Source organism: Poecile atricapillus, chromosome 7 (genome assembly GCF_030490865.1).
Source record: "Poecile atricapillus isolate bPoeAtr1 chromosome 7, bPoeAtr1.hap1, whole genome shotgun sequence".
Taxonomy (NCBI): domain Eukaryota; kingdom Metazoa; phylum Chordata; class Aves; order Passeriformes; family Paridae; genus Poecile; species Poecile atricapillus.
In genome coordinates this window covers 22,629,420-22,654,065 of record NC_081255.1, presented here as the reverse complement: position 1 = coordinate 22,654,065, position 24,646 = coordinate 22,629,420, and the positions used below count along the sequence as shown (strand labels likewise).

General features: G+C 38.5%; 1 protein-coding gene across 1 annotated transcript in view; it reads right to left on the bottom strand.

The window, feature by feature from the left end:
* PIGK (phosphatidylinositol glycan anchor biosynthesis class K) overlaps nt 1-24,646 on the bottom strand; it is a 64,369-nt gene that overhangs the window by 6,892 nt on the left and 32,831 nt on the right. The window contains exon 10 of the mRNA XM_058842754.1: nt 15,521-15,596. Within this exon, the coding sequence (XP_058698737.1) occupies nt 15,521-15,596 (76 nt within the window). The remainder of the gene's footprint in view (nt 1-15,520; nt 15,597-24,646) is intronic.

Below are 24,646 nucleotides of genomic sequence, written 5' to 3'. Positions count from 1 at the left end.
CTGCCTACTTTCAGAGTTATTTCTTAGCATTTCACAGCACTGTAAAGTGCTTTTAGTGGTTAACAATTATTCGCTAATCTTCCAACCTGTGGTACAATATGTAATTTACAATTCTAACCAAAGGGAGTCCTGCCAGCACCTGGGACCCAGGGCAGCTGAATTCCCAGATAAATCAGTGCTCAGGTGAGCGATGCCCACCCAGCAAACACAACAGGGATTGCAGCAGGGGACTCCAAACGCAGGTGTGGGATTTGGCACAGCCAGAAAGAACACACAGAGACCATTCCTACCTGTCCTCAACAGCCTGGCACAGACAGCTCTCACCTGCTCTGCTGACACTGAGCTACATATTGGAATTCACAAATGCTTTAGAGAGGAGATGAGAAAAGTCAGATTAGGTTGTATTTAGGAAGAAAGAAGTGTAACTGTGTCTATTTAAGGTATGCTAAGCAAATTGTTCTTTATATTTTAATAAAATTCATAGCCATAAATGAAGCCATGATCATGATTTTCCACAAAAGGACACCTAAGTCGACAGCAAATATATGAATTACATTTGCAAACACAAAGGTTCATGCCAACTGAAGTATGCAAAAATACCAGATGAGCAGTTTAATTTAGTAGACTTGTTATTCAAAACTCAATCACCACTACTTAGAGAAGTATGCTCCTTTTTTACTATCTTTAAATTTAATTAATTTAAACAAGAGGAGGATTACTAGCAAAAACAAGACTAAGGGCAAGAATTTAGTGCTCAGTGTCACACCACAAATGAAAAGATTAACTCATTGATGTCCTTAAAATGGGGGGAGTCAGAAAATGACAAAAACACACACTGGTGAGGCAGACCTCAGCAGATAGAAACCTCTAAAATTCATCAGATACAAAAGCAATTCCCTGCTTCTGAAACTTTGGGTTAAGCAGACAGAGACAGAAGAGAACAAAGGAGGTGAAGGCTACTAGAGGGACAAGAATATTTTGTATTCACAAAAATACAGTGGTGTAAATAGGGCCAAGCTGTTCTCAGAGCACTACTTGTCCAAGAGCATCCACTGCTCACCTTCCCCTGGGAAAAGATTATCTCAGTCTTCTACTGTGCAGGTCTTGTTCACACAAATGCAACACTGCACTGCCAGTGGCATCAGACAGAGCCAACCTCTCAGCTCTGCAGAGCCAAGGACGCCACACAGGGGCACCTGCACTCACGGCTCCCACCTGTTTCATCTGGGATCACTATTCCAAGTACCAGCCTCATCCAGCCCAGCCTTTCCCAGGAGCACTGCACTCCTACTTCCTCCTAGGAACTCTGACTTGGATTTCCCTTAGCATCTCCCTGAACCACAAGGTGACTCCACTCAAATGCTTTTAAATCAGTTCTTAAAAGGAAGATTTCATTCCTAACCTTACCAAATTAATTGTATGCTTAGAACTTTCATTTTGAAGTGTAATCTTGATAATTAAAATTCAAGCAAAGTTTTTATTCTGTTTATATAGAGAAACCATGATGTTAATAAATTATTATGCTGTTTCTTTCTAAGTAGTAGTGATGGTTCCAATCACACTTTTTTTCCTGCACGTCCTGTAAGCATCTATTCATTTACTGCCAGGTGACAGACTGTATTAACAACAGATGTTAGACTGCATTAGTTCTCATACCCAGTATGCCATATTGAGTACAAGATCTAATCAAATACTTCAACAGCTACATTTGAAATCCAAATAAGTATTCCTTATACACATGGTTTTTAATGTCCATTTCTCAAATTTCTACAGCTATAATTTAAAATGTTCTCCGTTACCCTAAGCTCTGTGCTGCATTATATGCATGTGCAGTAAAGCTCCACGTTTGCTAGCTCCAGCTTGTGCAGCTTGAAACAGCATTACACTGAAGAGGCAGGCATGACAAAATGAATGGAGGGAGAGGCAGGGCTGAGGCAAAAGACGCCTTCACACTTACAAGAGCAAGATCAAGTAAGGTTGTACTTTTACTGCAATACATTTTGATTTTCAGTGAGACACCAGTGAATAACAGCTGGTGACAGGCTGGTTTGTTCCCCACCACCAGCCATCTTTAGAAGGTGATTCTGTGTTCAGTAGTTTAGTACTCATAAGCCAAACAAGTGTTTTTAACCAAGTTTATGTTGTATGTACTCTCTTTTGGAATCAGGAAAAGAGGAAAAGGAGAAAGACCTGTTCTGAAATATCAACCAAAGCTGCTATAGAAAACAAATCATAAAACATGGACAGGGAAATCATGCAGACATTTATTTATATATTTTATATATAAATTTATTATATATTAAATAAATAAATATTATTTATTAGATATATTTTAGTGGCTGCACATAATTACACCTACACAAAAAAGTTATTTCTGTTACACTCGGTATGTCAAGGGACAAGGAGTCCCAGAGAGCAGATCCACTCCTGCACAGGGTTTTTGTAGGCATTAAGAAAGAACAGCAGATTTATGGTATCATAAATAATCACTGTTCCCACGTGACATTTGCATGACACAGGTCATCAGTCAAATACTATGTGGGGCTCACAAAGAGCATCTTTCTGGAAGAATGGATGAGTGGAGCTGAGGACACACCCTCCCAGACGAGCACATGTAACACCTACAGAATCAACAGCTTCCAAAAGGGTCTTTAAAAAGGATGAAACCACACATGGTTTTATCTAGGGGCAAACTGGTTGCACTTTTTCTGCCTCCATCTACCCTAACCACAGGTTACTGCTCTACTGCCCTGCTGTCATTCAGTCCCCTCTAAGCACCACTTATCACCCATTTGTTGGCCATGTATTTGTAGATGGGCTTTCATGTTAAGCACTCCTGAAAAGAATGAAATCACTGGCTACTTCACAGGAACACCCATCATTGCAGAAGGAATCACTTGCACAAGGCTGAATCACAACCCCATGCAAAGAATTTGCACAGGAAGGACAATTCAAGATGCTGTCTTGACTGTCCAACAGTATGAACACAACTGCACCATTACCAGTCTTCATTCATTTGCCCCTTCCATTCATTCTTCAAATGGAAATGATTTCATCAAATTTCAACCCTCTGAATTATTTAGGACAACAATTCTAGACAGAGCACTAGAGAGCAGTCTGCCAATATCCCTGTCTGTGGCCATTCATCAGTCCTGTCAAGAGCTCGTGAGTTACATTTCTGTGCTCCTCACAGCATGCTACTGCAGAATAAACAAAACATAATTAACTTAACACAAAAAAATCACCAATAACACCTAGGATTACATGGTTAAGTGGGATAAATGTGCGAATATATTTGGAGCTAACAGTGACTTCCCCTGAGGAAAAGTGTTCAGGAAGGTATTTGCTGTCACAGCACTGCAAAATGCATCAAGATTGATAACATTTATATTTTTTTTTCCTTATCAATGTGAGCTTATTGGTAACAGCTACTTTTTATGCTGCATAAGCTCAGAAGAAATACAGTGGATAGAAGAAAAAAATCTAACAAAACTCCTACCGCTAATTTTACTACTCAGTGGAATACCATTTAAATAAACACTGTCTATCAGGGAAGCTTTCATGGGTAAACAATAAAAAAGTAATGATTAATAAGCACTGTACAAGGTTATGTGAGAAATGAAAATGTTACACAACACTGAACAGACATCAGAAAATGGAATTAAATCTTGCATCTTGGACAATGTACTATAAAATACTTCAGTAATCTGCTTTATATAGGACAGTCCTGATCCTGCTTGTATTTAGTGACAGGTAACACAAACTGGGTCAAAAATTTAGTCTTACACTCAAATTACACACACCAATATTGTGGAACATTAAGCAATAAAATAAGAATAAAGACTAAGAAATACATTTCCCTTTGCCTAAAGATCTTACAGCATCCTCTCCTTTGCTCTACCCAACACATATCCATGCTCACACTTGGCTGTCTTAATCCTGCCATTATTATTCCAGGGACACAAACACAACCCATCAGAAACCAGAGATCTCATTTAACAGCCCCAGTGGCTGCTGACCCTCCTCTCCAGCCTCATCTCACCAAAGCTGCATGACCAACAGTGTACTCTTAGTCAGGTAATTCCCAAACAGCTTTGGGGAGAGAAGGGCTAAGGAACGATCAGACCCCTCTAAGGTTTGTGTGAAGAGACACTGGAAGTGGATTTTGACAGAAGCCATTCAGCAGCCCCAGAAAAGTGCTGAAGCAGAATGTGCCTCACTCCTGCAGTACAGCAAATCTCTGTCCTTTCACCAGTTTCTACTGCAGACAAAGCCAGAAAAAAAATCTCAACAAGTTGGGCATAATTTGGGGATGCCAAAGGCAGCATTTTCATAGCCCAAACAGGCTTCTGCAGAAAAATCAGCTGCAAGCTAGGAAGGGGCCCTTCCTCTGCATATAAAAATCCAGTGTCTTACTAATCAGTGGCCTCTAAGGAGCATTGCTTACTTTACATTTGCCAGTAAATCTCATTCCAAATGCAAAGCCTGGTCCACCAAAGACTCCTCCTATGGAACAGCAAAACTGATCACCAAAATAAAAGTCATTCTGGAACAGTATTCCTACTGTCAATACTCTATCAATACTCTATCCATATCAATACTCTATTTCAAAAGAAAAAGAGATTTAATTTACCATTAAAAGGGTTTGATAAATCACTCTTCTGTTACCTAGGGAAGTCCTAAAATTTATTTTAGGTCAACCATAAATTTTGAATTACTACACCACAGCAATTTATTGGTTGGTCTGATATAGACAAGATTTATATTTTTTTAATTAAAGATTAAAAAAAATAAATGTAGCAGTAGCTCTTCATTCCATGATATCTTCAGCTTTTACTGTATATTAAAAGACAATGAATAATTTCTTTCAAATGTAGACTTATAATGCTACTGTTCATAATAGTAGTAGTAATAATAATAATCATAATCATAATAATAAACATGATAGTCTATACAAACCCAAAATTCTAGTGCTAGAAATTATGCTTTCTCACTAAGGTTTTTGTGGCTTAATTGTCTTCATGTAACATTGATATCTGGTACTTGGATGTAATTAAGAATAGGGGAACCATTCTTAGAGTACTATTCCAATCCATTAGGTAAATTTTCTCACTATAATATGAAAATTTGCATCTACTTAATTAGCACACCTACTTCTTCCATGCCTAAGTGCACCTAAGCTGTGTTTTATTATGGCCCAAGGAAAGGAAAAAGAAACCACAACACATCAATTATGCCTCCACTCAGTTGTACAACTATTTTAAAATGTGTGAACAGTTAAGACAAAATTGAAAAATTACCATAATAGGCTTTTGACACTTCCCCGCTTAAGCAAAAATTAATTCTAACTCCCTGTTTTTATGCAAAGCCTTTATAATTTCTCTAATCTCAAGTTCCCACGAGAGAGAACACAATTCTTTCAAGTACAAGTATGTGAGGCTTGGCATCTTCTCTTTTTAGTTATGCAGTTTATTTGATGGAAGTCTAAACCACTAAGCCTCCCTTTGTGCTTAATATAAGCCATCCTCAGTGGAAATACAAGTTAATTTAAGTAAAATGAAGTTTTAGGAAGGATGCATTCTCTTGCACAGAAAGCCTCACTAAATCAAAGCTTTTTTAAATGCAGCATCTGTTTCCTGAATTGCTCTAGAACCTGTAATAAAAATAAACTAAAAAGAAGAAAAATTTTAAAAGGTACTTTTACATATAAAACATCATAAACATAAAAACAGACACATGGAGCAGCTTACTTCTCATTTTACTCTGCTTTGCAGCCTCACCTTGTATTGTGCATGAAGACACTTGCAATATAATGAATTAGCACATTTTAAGCATCACCTGTTTTATTAATGGTGACTATTATTAAAAGCTTCTGCTCGTGCATCAGCTGTACTGTATTGCTGGGATGCACTGCCATGCACACTGAGCTGTGCAGACCACATCCCAAATTCACAGTTATTCCACAGCACTGCTTAGCCCTGAAACACACCTGAAGTATTTGTACATCACACACTTTGCTTCAGCAGCACAAGGTCTGTTCTGATGCCTACAAACCTATTAAGGTCACAGCCAGCTCATGCAGATATTTAGTCTATTCCCATGAGAGGCAGAGGTATATTATTTGCATACCATTATGTACTGAAAAACCTTTTCAGTTATGCCCGATGGAGACAACTCACCTCACTGCCCTAAATAGCATTCACTTTTCCAATATTTGAAGGAACAGCAAGTAAATGGGACCCAGTGCAGACAAATCCAAAAATACTCAGAATATCCATGAATTTCGACTTATAAATAACAAATGTGAATGAATGCAGACCAATATATCACATAAAAATATCATGGAACCAAGGAATGATGAGAAAAGTGAATTATATACTTAAGAGAGGACTAAAATGTTGAGAGTGAAAATGGCTGAAGAGATAATTTTAAGAAAAAAGCTGACATTAGTCAGGCTTATTATGACCAAAAAGGAGAGCAAAGAGTCTCAAAGCACAGAACACACTTAAAAACAGCCTCCTTACATTTGCAGTGACAGCAGCAGTTCTAATATCATCTGCCCCAAACAAAGTGAGAGAGCTATTGATATTTTACCTGTAGCAGGGTGCAACAGTTCACATGATGTCAGTAACTGAGACCCATGGGACCTATACATGTTGGTTCTTCAGTACCAGCTGCAATACTGTGAATGTCTGCTGTAATTACAAATATGTTCTAACATGCCCTAATTGTCCTCCTTGCTTTTATTCCCCCTGTAATTATGATGTTTTGAATAAACATCTCCCAGCCTCTGCCGAAACTCTTTTTCTACTTATTCTTCCTCATGTCAATACAGCCCCAAAGGAGGGAGAATATATATAAAGTATCTGTGTGCTTTGTGCAGAAAGTCAGACGAGATTAACATAATGGTCCTTTACAGCCTTAGTCTGCAAATCAGAACCTCTCGCTGTTAACCTTGGTTTGCTTTTTGCCAACCTGCTATGTGAAGTTTACTTCAAGCTGTAAGCATTTTTGAACCTGTCTGTTTCTGTAAAGCTCTGAGCACAGATGAAGCACAATAGAAACAGCAACCATCGCCTTGAAATCACAGCTGTGAGCAGGTCCTGAAGAACAACAAAAGGGGATCATGGCACAATCAGTCCCATGCCAAAACAAAGACACAGAAACATCAATAGTGCATATTGAAAGGTTTGTGCACACAGGATCTTCAAACACATGGCTGTTTCAGCTTAAAAGAAGCAAATCAATTTTTTGAATATAAGGAATATAATAATTTTTTGAATCCACGGTCATATGTTGCTACCAACCCTTGAAATGCAGTTATTTGAAGTTCAGATAAGTAAACCCCAGAGATCTACAGAACTCTATAAAGCCTGTCATGTTACAGTCATTTCCTGAACATCTTCCTTCATTTTACATCTTAAATAGTGCTTATTAAAAAGAAACGGTTACAGGAATTACCTCTTAAAGAAGCTGCAAATCCAGTGCAGCACCTCTAACAATTATAGCTACTATAGAGCCAGGGTATCTTTTCATATATTTTTTAATGGTACATCTGACAATTCTATATGCTGTGGGTATGAAACTGATGTCTCATAATCCTCAAAATGGATGAGGCTACAGTCACATATAAAGCCTATATTAGCAGTGTTCTCAAGGGCAAACTGAGCACTCCCATGATATACATAAAGCCTCAAATTTATTTCCATTTTAACTTTCCACAGTAACAGCTATTTTTACTCTCATCTGCTCATGAGAAATCTAAACAAAAACTTTCAGAAATACAAGTACACTTTATCAGTTTTAGCTGATAGTACCTATCCTAGCTGGCTTTAGAAATTCTGTAATCACATACCCAGCCAGGATGAAAAATGCCTTTTTTTTTTTTTTTTTTAAGCAGTAAAACCACTGCTGTGCTTAATGAGCACAGGACTCTACCAGGACTGGTGAGAGTGGCCACTTGAGGGGCAGCCCCTTAAACTGCTCTAAGCTGTCTGTCAAACTCATCTCCCGTCCTGTGCCAAAGCAGAACAGAGATAAAATGCCAATCTGGACATGTCAGGGTTTCACAGGCTGGGAAAGAGAAAAGAGACATGACCTCCAAGAAATGACAGATCAGAGTTAAACTTCTTTGTCCAAATTGCAGGATCTGGACAGCCTAAAGCAGTTATTCTGAAAACACTGCATCAGTTGCATCCATGCCTGCTACTGCAACTCCCTGAGGAGGAGACTGCTTTTGAGGGAGAGCACAGCCTGGGGGTTACTGTCACCTTGCTGGGAGCCATTTCTGTCAAGAGGGGATAAAGTCACATTCCAAGACGTGACAGCAGAGACTGGATTCTACTGATGCCCAGAGCTCATAATGAGCATGCACATCAAGCAGAACATTTTGATCACTGCTCAATGAACTGTTCTTAATAGTGTGTAAGAGGAAAACAGGTCTTTTCTTATTGGTTTTAAAATATACTTTTGTTTCAGTTTTAAAAAATGCAAAGAAGGAGGTAAAGTTGCATGCTTTAATGCATAAACAGGGAAGTAAAGGTGGAGCATGCATGCAACAGTTCAGGCAAGAAGAAGCTCCCGAACACCATCTCAGACATCTTTGGGATACTGGAACAAGTAAAATTTCCCCTTCCTGGCTTACAGAAAATGTTCAGTGTGGTATTTCTAGTATGAAACGGTTAAGAACAAGAACTGCACAACTGAATGTTCAGGTTCCTCATGCAAGATACCTTTCAATGCATTTAGTTATTCAAGCCATTGTATTCAGCTATAATTGGAAAAATCTAATACTACATTCAGCTCCCCTGTAATGCCTGGTCAGCAACAAAAAGCACTCATGGTTCTTTTCTGGCTCTGCTGAGCAGCGTTGTGTGCAGACAAAGGAAGTGCTCCCCATGCATTAATACTTTGGCACTCCAGCCCTACAGAAAAGAAGTTCCCTGTAACTGCTGCTAAATTTTTAAGATTTGGGGAACAGCATTTGAAATAAAAACAATTCTAAGATATTTATCTTTATTCTGTCTTGAAGACTACGAAGAGATTCCATGTAATATTTCAACAACAAAAAGATAAACCAGCAGAACTTCCCTTGTGGTTGAGAAACAGTAAAATAATGGTCCTGGATAGGCAGAGAGTGATCACCAACAAGAGTCTTTTAATGGGAAGATGGAAGAGAAGGGACTGCTTTACTATATCTCTGCTTCCGAGAGGGAAAATCATGATCAGATGAAAAATATAACAAAGCAGAAGCAGTCGTGTCTGGTCAGTAAAAACAAATGATCAGTAACTTATGCTAACTCCACATCATGGTATTCTGTGATTGGAAAAAAACTGATGAAAAAAAACCCAGCAAATTTTAAAAATTACATTTTCTCTATTTTACAAAAATATTATGCTGCACTCAGATATGCTGTATTTCAGGAATGTCCTGAAATCTCATGTGGTAATGAGCTATGTAATTTCTGAAGAAGAAAAGAAGAGAGAGACAACCTTACTGTTTGTGTCAACTACTGGATTACATTTGAAGGTCCTGAGTACCATTCCTGACTCTGCAGTAGCTCGCTAGATGAAAAAAAAAGCCTGAAAAATCTCTGGTTTAATGGTTTGCCAATAAAAGATTGGTACCATCTACAACCAAGTCAAGATTGTGTTTGGTGATGTCTTGCAATGAGTCAGAGAAACAGGGGACTGTGCCATTCTTAATACATTACATGACTCATACAAACATCAAGATTCTGCTACTCAACTTTTTAAATCAAACTTAGTATTAGAAGAAATCTTAGGGAGTGAACTTCAAAGCACCTATATGCACCAAGTAGCACAAGGTGCTGCCAGGAGTACCTCTGCTGCTCTGAGACATATTTGGTTTGGTTGGCAGAAGTGTGCAGTAATAGCTCTTTTTCTTTTGGTCCATTTGAGCACTGAGTTTTCTACTAGGTAGCATTCAATTTAAAAAAGGCCCAAAAGATTTAAATAATATCTAACTAATGCAGCAGTAAGAGAAATTTGGTCCATATACTATTTACAATTAAGGGAAAAAGCAAGTTCTTACGTGCTGGATGACATCCAGTCATGATTCTACTTGAGACCACTTCTATTACAGTAATAATATGTAGCCAAATCACCTCTAGGTTAAACAAATTACAAATGTATGTTTAATACAGAAAATAAATGGAAAAAACCCAAACATAGTAGACACATTGATTTCTAACTCCATATATCCCAAGTGCCCTAGACAAAGAAAGGCTGGTTCAGCAGAAGGGGTACAGCACACCTGGGTTTAGCTCTGCACAGGTGAGCTGATGAGGAAGAGGATGTCACCATATTTCCATGTCGTGCATCAGAAACAGCTTTTCTCACCTGTAGTCTGGACCAGGTGAGATGACAGGTGACATGTGGCAGGACAGGCTGCTGCTCTCCAGACTCTCCCATGGTAAGAGGACAATGCTGTCTTCAGCATGCTGCTCAGGACTGCAGTGGTAAAGCCTGACCAGGCAGGTGTCCTAGGGCAGGCTGACATGTCCCAAGGCTTTTTGGCAGGAAGCCAAGTGATCTATTTTGTTAAAATAAAACTGGACTTTGAAGTCAGTGTACTTTTTAATATTTGGTATGAAAAATTAAATTTCAATCATCCTGACAAAATCCATTTTTGACAAAGAAAAGCATCCCTGCCTGAGCAGACCTGTGTCTGTGCTAGCAGGTGCAGCACAACTTGGACCTTTTGGTGAAAGGCTGTATTTTATCTCTGACATCATCCTGCTGAATACCATGACCAGAGTTCTAAAAAGAAAGCTATGCTTCAAAGTTATTTTCAAACACAGCTACATGAATGGATTTTCAAAGAATGTATAAATAGCTGTGTCTAAAACCTTACACATCGAACCTCAGACATCTAAGTATTACAAGGTGCTTTTGAACCTCTTAGTCTGTAAAGACACAGTAAAATGCAAGTATCACTTTATCAAAGTACTTCAAAATTTTTAATAAATTAATATTCATAAACAAAACCTAATGTCTCCATCAAAAATAAAAATAAAAATCTGGGTTACTGTTGTGCTTTTAAACACCTTGCATACTTAAACAAAGTTCTGAACACCAATGGCTTTACAGAACATTTATAGGAACCAAGACTCCACCATCAGGACAGAAGCAGAATGGGAGTGAGGGGAACTCCTGGAAAGTATAAATTGCCAAAGGCAATGGGCAAGGCACCAGTGTGATCCCTGAATTTTAAAGTTACATTTTCAAGACTGTATCAGCATGTGATGGGTTACTTCTCATATTGAACGTTTCACAAAGATCGTAAGCCACATAAAACCACTTTAATTTAATGTTTCTGAAAACATTTTAAGTCTGAGAGCTAAAATTGTTGTGTTATAGATAATAAAAAGATACTTAAAAAAAAATCTATGCAACATAGTGTGTTGTATTTTCTCAATACTGTTTCAACAATTTCTGGCAAATGCTACTAAAGAAAACTTCTGTCAATTAAATCAGCATGATACCAGAATAACATCAACAAATGCAATAAACTAACAGCGCTCTACAATGTGAGAACGAGGCCCTGAGAATGAACAAAAAATTGATCTTCAAAGGAAAAGGAGTTTATCTGGGGGAAGGGTGGGGTGGGTCATGGCTACATGGTTACAGAAGCACAGAAATGATGGAAACAAAGGCCTTCCTGCAAAACTTACTGCAGAACTGCAACCCTGCAGCATCCTTTGATGGCCATCAGTATGTGCATTTCTAACTCTGGAGATCTCCCTCCCATCATCTTTCACAGATTTCCTGTTGACTTTCCCTGTGGTGACTGCAGTCAGCACTCTCAGAGCAGACTGGGTGTAGCAGCTCCCTAAGGCTCCCTGGGGCTGAACTCAGCGCTCCCACGACCTGCTCGACCTCTCCTCCATGGGTCAGCACAGCTTCCCAGAGAGCTCCTGAAACTACTGAAGGCATTTTCCACTGAGGCTTCTCATGGAGAGGCAACAGAAAAGCACAGGTTAAAACACCTACAAATCAAACAAACTTTTATCTCCAAAAGCTAACTCAATCTAATTTAATTGGATATTACATGTAACATTCCGCCCATGAAAATAATACCTAAAGAACTCCTTGTTTTTAAGTAAATCTGAAACTGTAAACCATGTCAGATTTCAAGTAAACTGTGCAATTTCCACTACAGGCTGTAAGTCACTTTCCTGAAATACTATCCTGGTTTAACAGCATTTTCATTTATCTACTTAATGGTTTGAAATGGACTAAAATAAGTATGCAAGTTTATTGTGGTCTGAATTCGCTGTTTCATTTTATTTTCAATTATAACACCATCAGGAGATCTGGTGTGTTTATCTGCTGAAATGTGCCTTTCATCAATAAAACATTCTTCCATCAGTAAGACACCTGTAACAATTTAAGTCTCTTCAATATCCTAAATCCTGATTAGGCCAAATATGTTACCACACAGTGACATTCCAAGCACAAGCACTGGCACTGAAGTTAGCTACCTTTATTAAAATGACTTGCTGAACTGCAAGGCCAGCAATGAATATCATTTATGATAAATGGAAACAATCTTCTCAAATGCAGTTTTGCCCTGTTCTTCCACCAGACCTGTTTTGACTAAAGACAAGTGCAGAATTAAAGTAGTCTCTCCTTCTTCTCTACTTCCTGGCTTTGGTTTTGGTTTGGTTTTTTTCTGACCTTATTCTAAGCAGCATAAACTTCCTGTAAGTAGCAGCATTGTATGCATGGCTGTACAGAGAGAATCTCATTAAAAAGGTTGTCTCATGTGGGCATTACTCTGAAAGCTCAACTTTTACAAGTTTATATTAATGACTGCATTCCTTTACCAAGCACTAGAGGCTTTTTATTTCAGTTAAAAGCACAAGGAGCATTTTAGTAGTGTTCAGGAGAATAAATTTACAGTGAAAGTTGGACAGTACTAGTGGCTATGTCAGCTAACAAATATAATTAAAATGTACTTTATACATTATACCAATTTAGGATACCTGTCCACCACTGTGAAATTTTAATGTATATTTATGCTATAAATACACTATATAAATGCTATTATGTACGTCTAGAGTATGTATGTATCCATTTGGATACAGCATCATATCACCACAAATACTATTCACTGATTTTAGTCCTGTCACTTTTTAGTTTCTTATAACTTCCTTCTTTTTTCTTAGAGAAAAAACCCAACCAACCTTGTTCATATAAACAAGGCCCCTGCACAACTTGTCCCAGTTGTGCCAGGTCCTTCAGAAAGGGTACAAGAGGTTCTCTGCAGAGCTAATTCAGCACGATGCTGGTGCAGTGATGCTCAGCTGCTCACAGACTCAGCCAGGGCCTGGTGCCACACTCCCTGTCACCACAGCTAAATCATGGTCCTTTTATTTGGCTTCTCTGCATCCAAGACATTTGCAGTTCTGTTGGGTCTGTTCTGCTGCCTTGTGCAGACCCCAACTCTGTACTACTGGCAAGTTTAGCAAACAGATACAAGCACATAAACCCAGCTTTTTGCCTTTCCACAGCACAATATTCCATTGCAGTGTAACACACAGTAGCCAAATGAACACTCCGTGGTTATTACCCACCTAATGCTGTAAAAATATTGCTATGACATTTCGTCTGCTCGACCATTTTAAAGGTTAATTCTGTTTCCTATTTGAGATTTTCCTCTAGGTGAGCCATTCCATGCACTTTCTATTTACTGATTCCAAACAACCCCCAAACTGTTCCATTGCTCACTCTCACTGTTAAGAACATATTGACTGGCTGCCTGCTCTGCTGTTTAATTCATTTATGCAGAGAGTCAGGCATGAAGACAGAATTTTAAATGTGACATTTGCAGGCTGTTGGGTCATTTGAAGCTCTGACAACACCAGGGAGTTCCTGACATACAAACTGGTCCTGATTTCCAATCTTCCATGTTCTGAACACATCAGAAATTCTTCCCGAAGGTGCAGATTTCAGCCAAAAGTTTTAAAATCCCTTGTGTTTACAACGTGCAGGAAAGGCTTGTACACTTTAAGGTTTTAAAACAAAGCTTATGTTTCCTTTAAGGTAAAACCAGCACCGCCTGCAGCATGAGACTCAGTGCTTTAAAACACTTATTGACAAAGGTATTTGGGAAGATCTAGGATAATAATTATTACACATGAGGTTGTTTACAAAATTCTATTAAGGGACTTAGTGGACTTTTATTTGTTCCTGGTGATCTTCAAGTGTTTAAAAACAGCTGAAACCACAGCTTTTTCTAACATTGCCTATCTGGTTTTGTGCTACTCTGAGCAGTACCAAGTCCCAGTTTTCAGTCTGGAAGTTTTCCTTATCTCAAGGCAGTGAATGGACTGCACCATTCTGCCTCCCAGCATGAACTGTCATTATCTTCCCCAAATTTCAGGTCAATTTTTCAGAGCATACTTGATTACCTGAAAGATTCCATACAGCAAAGATACCATTAGGAAAACAGTAATGTGACCTGTTTGGTCCTGACTTCAGAAAACTATAGTTACTTGTCACTGAAGCAGGACTTACATCTACAAAGTTTAACAATTATTTATTGTATTTTGAGAAAATTCCAAATGACTGCAACATCATAGGTCATTTTGCTTCCTTTAAGGCATCCCCAGGAAAGGGGATGCTGTCTCTCCAGTCATGTTTGACACAAGTTTTACATATGTTATTTGGCCATAAGCTTTTCCACACAACAGGCAGAGCCCTCTGTGGCTGACAGCAAAAAATGAGGAGACACCTGAAAACAGACTGAGTACCAGCAGAATGGATGGAAAACCAAGCCTTGAACTCTGAGAAAAGAGCAAGAAGGGAATCTAGAATCTTATGCACAGACAAGATCTCTTCCTCCTCCTTGCCATAAGCTGGGGAACACATTACAATAAAAACTTCAATTCCAGCTCGTATGTCCACATCATCCCTCATTTGTTTACTTAAATCAATAGCAGGGTATTGCATTTAAATAAAGACAGTTAGAAGGCACAATCTAGGAAAAATATGAACCTTTTTTTTAATTGTGCAAAACAAAAAATAAAAAAACTCTGTTCAAAGCAGAAAGTATGATGACGCTGCTATAGTTTGAAATAAAAATTATGCTAATTCAGAATTGTATTAGGAGGAGAGATTGTTTTCCCTGTTCGACTCATCATGACAATTATTCCACAATAATGACTCCATACTTTAGCTGCTTTTTCAGGAAGGTGAATATGATTTAGGTCAAGTTGCAAATTCAGAGAAATTAATGGATTTTTTTCTTTTCTATCAGCAGACACACAACAATTTTAACAAGTAGCTCTGAAGTGTTAACCATGTCATACAGCAAACATCTTTTCATTGCCATGTTCAGAATTAGACTTTAATAGTTGTCATCTGAACAAGAGTATCTTGCTTATACATACTTCCAGCATGAGGACATTAATTCCGTGTGACCCAGAAAAGCAGTTTAAGTATTACAGATGTTCTTTATTTTCAAAGGAATTTTTAAAATGGAAAGACTTACCTGGTGTATTATCTGAGCTACAGGAAGTTGTTCAGCATATTTTAGTGGCTCTGTTGCCAACTCCTCCTCTGGAAACCTGGGAAGAAAGTAAGTTCACGTTTGTCAAAGTTAGTACAATGTTTATTAAATTAATGAAATTAAGTGTTTCAGGATACTGTTTTGCTTAAGATGAAGAAAATGTGTATTTTATGACAGTAACGGAATGTATTTCTCATAAAGTTGAGCGAAAGAAATAATTTATAGCAAATAGAAATGTACATAACATTGTGCATTTTTTTCCCTGACATAAAGGACAAACTTAGCAGTAGAAACCTAAGAAAACCTTTAAATTTTCTTTTAGGTGAACAAGGACTGGTGAAAGCTGGATTGAAATCCCTGTGGAAAAAAAGTCTTATGCATTTACAGAGGAGATTCAGCACTGTTAACAATACAAGCTTCTTCACTCAATCCTGCCAACATAATTCAAATATAACCATCTCAAAAGGCAGGAGGAATTATTCACCACTTCCCATTTTTGCTGCAAGTGCACAGCAGCATTTAGATGTGGTAGAAGTTCACCACCACAAATATTCATGCATTTGCCAGCACAGCAGTGTGTACTCCTGGTTACCAAAAAGCCAAAAAGCTAGTGTGAAGATTAAAAAAAAAAAAAAAAAAGAAAAAGAAAAAAAAAGAGAAGTGAATACTTCACAAAGAATATACATCATAACCCTTTAAACTTTGCATAAACTGTGACTGCAGCTGAAAAACTGGAATTCATAAACAATCTCTTAAAAGAATATTTAAATGATAGTAAATTAATATGAAAGCATGTTTTAAACCCTTCAACCATGCTGCTTTCATCTACTGGAACTGCACAGCATGTGCTACATTTTCAAAGTATCACTCAAGTTTTTCATCAGCCATTCCTCTATTTTTCTGAGGAGTTCTGAATATAGGAATTTGAGCACTATGACAAGAAATGAAAGGGGGAAAAAGTCCTGACAAAAACAAGGCCTTTCTCTAAAGCCGATGCAGAATTATTTTCAGACAAAAACTGTAGCCAAGACATTACTCTCAAGGCTCAAACCTTATAGCTATTCTAGTCAAAAGGGATCCACACCTGCTGGGTTAATTTACCTGCAGACCAGCTGCCAGAAACTGCAGGCTTAGTGCCTGCACTGGTAGTCAACAGGCTGTGGAAAAAGAGAGGACAAAGTGCACACCTCTTCCCTTTTCCACTACTGAATTTCTGGTGTGGTTTGAAAGACTTTAAGCTCAAATGAGAGTCTGAATATCTGAATATCCAGAAACTTGTAACAAACAGAGAATGAAAATATGACAGTCTTACTATGTAAGAAATTTAAAAACAGAGAACAAAAGAAACACAGCAATATTTCAAACAGGATAGTGACAGCCTGCCTAGAACCGTTTAATGTGCTTAAGAAAAATTAAATAAGCAGGCTCTGAACTACTGAAGCTGCTCTACAGATAGAGCTCATTTACTGATACGGTTTTTAGAGTTTTTGGATTATTGTGACAATGATGAATTCATACTTTTAACATGGAATATACTGCTGTTGTAGTCCAGCACAACCATCAGAGCTTAGAGGGAGTTCAGCAACTCCACCACAGAGTGCAGAAGGAATCTTGCCACTCAATTCCTCCCTGCTTTCTATCAGTGGTCCTGACTGGCAAACACACCACAGCCAGTGTGAATTGGAGATAACTTCTGTTCTGCTGAGAGCTGACACAACACCTTGATTTATGGATACCAGCTACATAAACCCATTTGTTAGCCATAGTTCTAGATATGAAACAACTGTACACACAATACAATAGTCATCAATATCTTGAATGCTTATCTCTACAGTTTTTACAGGGACACTGCAAATCTGGGGAAATAAAAGAGTACCTCAAGTCACAAAATTAAACATTTGAAGCTGAAGGTAACAGCCAAAATTACTATAAACTGAATGTTAGCAGAAATGAAAATTAAGAAAAGAGCTTGTCTGTCTGTTGTGCCAAGGACCTTGTACATTTGGTAATTTTTCTGTCTAGACAGAATCAGAATTCCCTTGCATTGTCAAACACACTCCTTGTCAACTGCGGGAAAAAAAAAATTTCCTTCAAATGGCAAAGGATTAAAAAAGATAAATAAAAATTATCAAGATAATTTTAAGCCTTAGGAGGCTTAACGAAAAAAAAAAGAGGATGGGGAGAGTAGTATAAACATGCATTTTAAAGTAATTAGATTTAAATTGAAATTACATTGATAGGAGTCTTTCAATATCAAGAAAGACATTTTATTTTTTTCTAATTTACTTTCTGAAAAAAACAAAACAAATCATTTGAACTACACAACATTGTATAGGTAAATAAATTTTAAGATACAGATTGGGTTGGTGGACATTCTAATGTATTTAAATAAACATCTACATTTATACTCCCACACTATAAAATGTTTTCATACACAGGTATTTTCAAAGAGAAGTTCAGAACTGTTTTCTCAATTTTTGCATGAACTTTTTGTATATATATCTAGTGGTGTATCAACTGTCAAGTTTACAAGAGTTTTGATTCTTCTCTCCTGCAGATAAGCCAAAAATCCCTTGCAAGTGGGCACAAAGGATGTATTTTAACCAGTCATTTATGTAAGAACAGAGACAGCTCATGGCCAGTAAGATCCAAGCCTGTGATACAGCTCACAAATGGCTGAATTCTCTCCCCCAAAGCAGGGGCTGCATCCCAAACCAGCAGCTCCAGCAGGTGCTAAGCCTTGAACCACTCACAGCCACACTGACAGTGACACATGGGGTGACTGCAGGACAGAACATCAGCCTGGCTCACAAGCACAGCTGCAGCCTCATCCTGTCTTTGAGGAAGTTCTCTTGGTCAGTTTGCCACGGATCAAAGAAAGCCCAGCAGAGCAGTTTGTACTCAGGAGAAAGAAACCTGCTGCAAAACTGCTCCTTCATTTTAGCCCTAGGAATAGCAGCCAAGCAGCACTGCTAGACTGGAAGAATGACCTGTAAAAGGCAGTCCTCTTCAAAAAACCATAAGGGATAGAAAGGCCTAGGGAGGAGAAACAGGTCCCTACACAGAAGAGGATGTTCTACTTCCTCCTCTTTTGCAGGGTGGAGGAACAGAACATGTCAGGATAAAGATAATTTTCAATACAATTCTTCTGACCTTGTCTCTCCCTTTCACAGAGGGACTCAAGCAAATTGGTTACTCCTTCCAGAGATAATTTCCACATGCCTGAGAAGGCACTGCCTTTTGCTCAAAACTAGTTATGTCAGGAAAAAAAATCCAAATACAAAAATCATCTCAGCTGATGGAATTTGTGCTCAAATCACATATGGCAATTTGAGGCTGTAATTCCACTAAATTAGTTGGCCTCACTGTGTTATGTTCATTCATATTTGACACTTAGACCTTTATAAAATTATAGGCCAATTTGTTGCTATACAGTTTTCTTTGTATGTTTAATTTCTTTCAAAACAATTCTATTACAGAAACAAAGGTAGTTTCTCATGAATTAATTTTCCAGTAAGAAACAGTCCTTTCTGTCTCAATTGAGCATGACAGCAGAGTGCTGCCAACAGTGGCAAAGCAAGCTAACACAGTGGCATATCAGCATATACAGCATCATGCCTGACAGCTGGTAATGCAAAGCATAAGGAGATCTTGATTTTCAGGGAGAAGACTAGAAATAAATGTAAAATCAGAAGAGAAGTGGGAAGCAGTAAGAGATAGTAGAAGAGGAGGATCTCAAAAAATTCAATTTAAAAGTTATTTTTATACTGCCACTGCGACTGCTCTTAGATGAAGGAAAGTGAGCATGAAACAGAAACTGTAGAAAGTGAATCTAAATCAAATAAAACGTGTCAAGGTATTTGGTGAAATATCTTATTTGTTATTCATATTTGCACGCTCACTCTTAAGGGAGAAAGTCAATGTGTGCTAAAGAAAAATAAATTCCAAGATGAGGAGGTGGCACATTCTCCCATGAGTGCTAACCCAGACCATGGTCTTCCACACAGAATAGCTGCAGTGCCTTCAGGGCAGAGATGTATTTTATCCCATGCAAGTATTATAAAAATACAGGGGGGAAAAAAGTACAACATGTGATCATTAACTGGTTTGCTCGTGGCAGAAATGGGCTGTTATGACATTTAAGAGACAGAAAAGTCTAGGTAACATAAAACCTGGCTCTCTGGGTTAATATAAATATTCACTAATTATAACAGGCAGCAGGACTAAGGCTAGTATTTCTTCTTTCTTGTATGTTCTCTAGACTTGATGGCTAGGACAGGTCACAGAATTTCACACCTACAACCCATGTACAGGTAATACTGCACCCCTTTTGAAACTCTTGTTCCTTGATGGCAAGTCCTAATAATGAACCAACTCTCTTGGAAGTTGTACAAACTGGAAGTCAGACTGTGAACAGGGTACAAAAGGCTATCAGAGACAAAAATGCATGAGAAGAAGGGGTTTGGGGGTCACCAACTTTCTTTTCTGTAGGCACAAACAATTTGTACTGCTCAAGTGCTGCCTGGCTTGTTTGAGAAATGACTTCTGAATAATGTGAATGAAAATGCTGGAATGGGCTGTCCCACTTGTGGAAGTAGCTCCAAGCAGAAACATTGCAACTGCTCGGACAGTCAGCACGAGCCCAAGGGATGCAAATAACACAGCAGTGCCTAAAGCTGATATCCCAGACTGGAAGGCTGAAATTATTAATCTAAACCTGTGTATAGCACTGATAGCTTTATTGACTGTAAATACATGAACACACTTGCATCTGGCAATAAAAAGAAAACAAAATACCAGAGCTTTATGCACCACATCAGAAAAAGTTATTAGCTTTCCTATTAAAGAGAGGCTGAAATGGGCTATGTCGGGTTTGAGTGAATAGTTTTTAAAATTGGCCATTGAGAAATTTATCTACCATATCCATAGTACAGAAGATTAAGAATTAGACCTTGGATTGATGCCAGGTACTTGATCTATCTGTTAAATTCTAACTTCATACACATTTAAGAATTGGGTATGTTTAAACAACAGAAGCGCTACGGTACATGGAAAAACACCAGTGCTTGAAAAGGTGAGATCATGTTTAACTCTGCTCTTCCCCCAAAAGGGTGCTCATTAATGTTTTTCTCATCTTTATAAGAGAATGCCAGAATGCCAGAAGAGAATGTCTACATGCATGTTTACCACATAGATAGTCACAAAGAAGAGAAGCAAATACTTGAGAGCATCATCCTTCCAGGAAACTTCCTCACAACATCTCCTTTCTGGCACTGTTTATTTAGTTAAAGGGTCAAAATTCAGTGTACATTTTGTTGCTGCAACGTTTGCTCAGGTGAGTGTGGATGTCTCTGTATAAAGACCTCAAATGCAAACAACTTCCTTCACTACCCCAGTCCTGGGCTTTGGTAGGCTGGCAGCTGGGGGCTGACCCTGGGGGACCTCGCAGGGCTGTCGCAAGGCTAACACTCATCTTTGCCCTTCATTGCTGTGCAGTCTGAACACCTTTGGATGGTAAATCACCAGTGCACATCCAAGATGAGGACAGGAGGGAGCTGTGGTGGAAATGCATAGGCATTTCACAGGTACAGCCAAGATTCTCATCCACAAATGCTGTGACTTCTGCTCAATAATGCTTGCAGCACCTACTGCAGCAGGTGGCAGACTATCAAAGACAGCTTCAAAGGAAGATTGCACAGAAATGAACAATAGAATATGGAGATAAAGGAAAAAAATAAATCGACAGCAAAAATATCTTTGATGTGGTGAAAAACTAAATGAGTCTTAGGCATAATCAGTTTCATAATTTTTTGAAGGAGAAAGCTACTGATTTGCATTGTGAGGAAAAATTAACTACTTCAGTGTGCTGGCCTTGACAGAGAGATATTCCTGTGGAATAAAGCAGCAAAACATCTCACAGTTCAGAAACACAAAATACATTCTGTAATCTGCTCATTATTTTCAAATAAATGTGAAAGATTTTGACCTGAACTAGTCACACAGACTTATTCCTGAAGTTTAAAAAATACCTCAAGTCTGTGAATGCACAGCACTTTCTCTTGGACCTGATCACAAAAAGGTCTGCTGGTGTTCCCAGAGTCTGCCAGACACATTGAGTTCATAAACTGCATAAAAATTGACTGAAACAAATGTTTCCTCTGTCTTTTTGTGATCCAGACAATTTCTTGTGTGAAGAATTTCAGGTGATTAACCTTTGTCAAGCCACATATTCTTTGTCATCATAAGATCCTAAAAAGAGGTAACAGAAATCTGTAGTGTTCTAACACAGGTTGACCAGTATTGTCTCTCTCCTCTTTTCTAGGCAATGACTTTTGTCAAAAAGTGTTGCTGAAGGGATTCTCTGTTCTGCCTGCTCCTATTTTTATTCTGAGGCAAGACACAGAGAAGGAATTAAAAAGAATATTAGCTTAAGTAAGCAGAACTGACTTTCCTGCTACTGGAAACCACATGACCTATAGGGCTTCATTTTGTTATCTCAACTATTCCACATTTTAGGTAAATTAGAAAATCTCTTTTGAATTAATTTAAAACTTCCACATGATGATGCTGCTGAAGCACAAAATGCTAATCAAAAGTTGGAGATAAAAAGACCCACTAAGTCTCTCCTCTATCATTTAAAATCACCATTTGAGTCCACAGCTAAAAGCAGGCATTGCTCATTGCTTAATGCTCATTCTCACAGCAGGCAGGTTTTGTAGGGGGGGGAAAAAAAAAGAGTACAAGTGTCACATTTCCCACACTTGGGGCACATTTATAAAGACAAGTCCAGCAATATCAGAGGAGCTTCTACTGATGCTTCGGACCGGTCTAAAGAGAACACTACCCACGTCACTGAGCATTTACCCACAAACTGGCATTTGATCCAGTTTGTAGTGCATATGTGTTGTCGTTAAGAATCAAAGCTGCAAATTTGCCACTTGAATCCATTCCCTCCTAATTGCATGGGAAATGTTTCCAAGAGTGGTTAAAAACCACACAGGTTATTATCGCTCTGTGTCTGGAAACCCATGACTGAATTTCACAGGAATCTCAAAGAAGGAAGTCCAAATCCTCCCATGCCACCACATCACACATGCAGTTTAAATACTGCTACCAGTACATGTTGGAATTATACTTTCAGCTGGATAAAGCGTGCTTGTTTATTTTTCACAACTGAAAGTTTATCCACAGTGCCTGATCTTTATGTAGACCAATTCAACACCACCTGCCAGTGCACTGCAAGTCAGGAAAATCAGTAGGAAAATGTTTTTAAATCAAAGAATTAACCTGGGAATGTGCCAGGATAGCAGTTCCATTATTTACTCGCCACAATTAGTCTTTATAGCAAAGTTCATTTTATGTGAACACTAATGTTCCCTCCTTCACATATTCAAACTAAACAATGTATCTATATTGGTTTGCATTGTTACACTTTTCAACAAGCACCTTCTAAAAACCCCATAATACACATATTTTAAGTCCCAATATTTCTACACCTACAGTATATATTTCTATTTTTTCAGTTCATGAGTCACGTAATGTACTATCCAGGTATAATTTCTGTATTTATGAGACTGCTCAGTTCAGTACACAAATCTGTCAAAGTAGCACTGTTCTCTGCCTGTTCTCTGTCCAAAATCATCCTCAAACCTCTTAGCTTACCCCCTCCATTTCAAGCTTCCTATTCTGTTTTTTGGACCCTTTACTCCAGTCCATCAAGGGAGGTAACCACACAGAATTTCAGAAATCTTTCTAAGGTACTTTCAGAGACCATCTGGTTCAGCCTCCCAGTATCAGGTCAGGTCAGCCATGGCTTTGCCCAGCTGAATCTTCACAAGCTCCACAACCTCTCTGTGCTAACTCACCCATCTTTGCAAACATTTCTCCTCATGCACAACCCAAACCTCCCAAGCCACAACCTACAGCCAATGTCTCATGCTACTGCAAGAAGAGTTTACCTCAACCACCTCTGTGACTGCATTCCTAACAGCTGCAGCCTGCTAGTACATTTCTGGTTTTTAAGAGCAAACAAGCCCAAATCTCTCAGCCACCTCTCTCAAAGGATGTGTGCCTTGGGCCCTGGCCATCTTGGCAACCCCTCTCAAATTCTTTATTGAAGGGGAAGGCGAAATGCCAGACTTCAGTGTTTCAGGTGGGGCTTCAGCAGCATCAAAGAGTAATGAGTATTTCTCAATCTGCTGATCAGACTGCTCATGTAGCTCAGCAGGCAGCTTGTCTTATTGATGGTGATGGCACTGGTGCCCATCACCACCTCCAGGTCCTTTACAGCAGGGCTGCTGATCCACCTGCCAGATCCCAGCCCCTATGGATGGGATGTTACAAGGGAAGGCACCAACTGTACTTCTACCTGTGGGTGTATAAGAGCATATACTGGTACCAGTAACAGACCCAGATTTTCTTGAAACATGCTATACCCTAGGTGCTCAGAAAATTAATCATAAAAATTACAGTTCTGGGCTTTTGAGAAATGGTTTACTGTGCAGTCATGTCTCTCCTGAATACTAGATGTTGCTTTTGATCTTTTTTGCTACAACATGATCAGTAACACATTTCCATAATGCAGACAACTGAGATACACCAGTAATTGCAGAACAGTATAGTACAAAATTTAATCAACTGTTTTCCCCTTTTTCACCAGTGCTGTTCTTCTCTGTAGCCAACTCTAAGGGTCCTAAGAACAGCCAGAGCAGACAGACTTCAGTAGCATTCCAGTCAGCCAGCAGTAAATGCTTTATTCTCCTGTCACTGCACGTACCCATGTAACAATATATTGCTAACCACTTTAGAAAGGCTTTGCTTCATAGAAAGTTGCACAGAATGTATGTAGCTCTTAAGCTTTTTTATCAGTCTTATCTCTGGGACCATGATTTTCTTCTATTTATAGATGACTTGTGCACTACTTTTGTCAGCATTCTGGTTTGTTTGTTCTTGTTAATGGCAGATGAAACCTCCAGTTCAACTACAAACACTTGGACATTATATTCTCTGAGGCCAAGGTACTGCAAGTTACTGAATCTGCTGATGCTGAACAAAGAATCTATTAATGTTTGATTCCTTGAAGCAGTCATCCTTTTTCTTCATATTAGT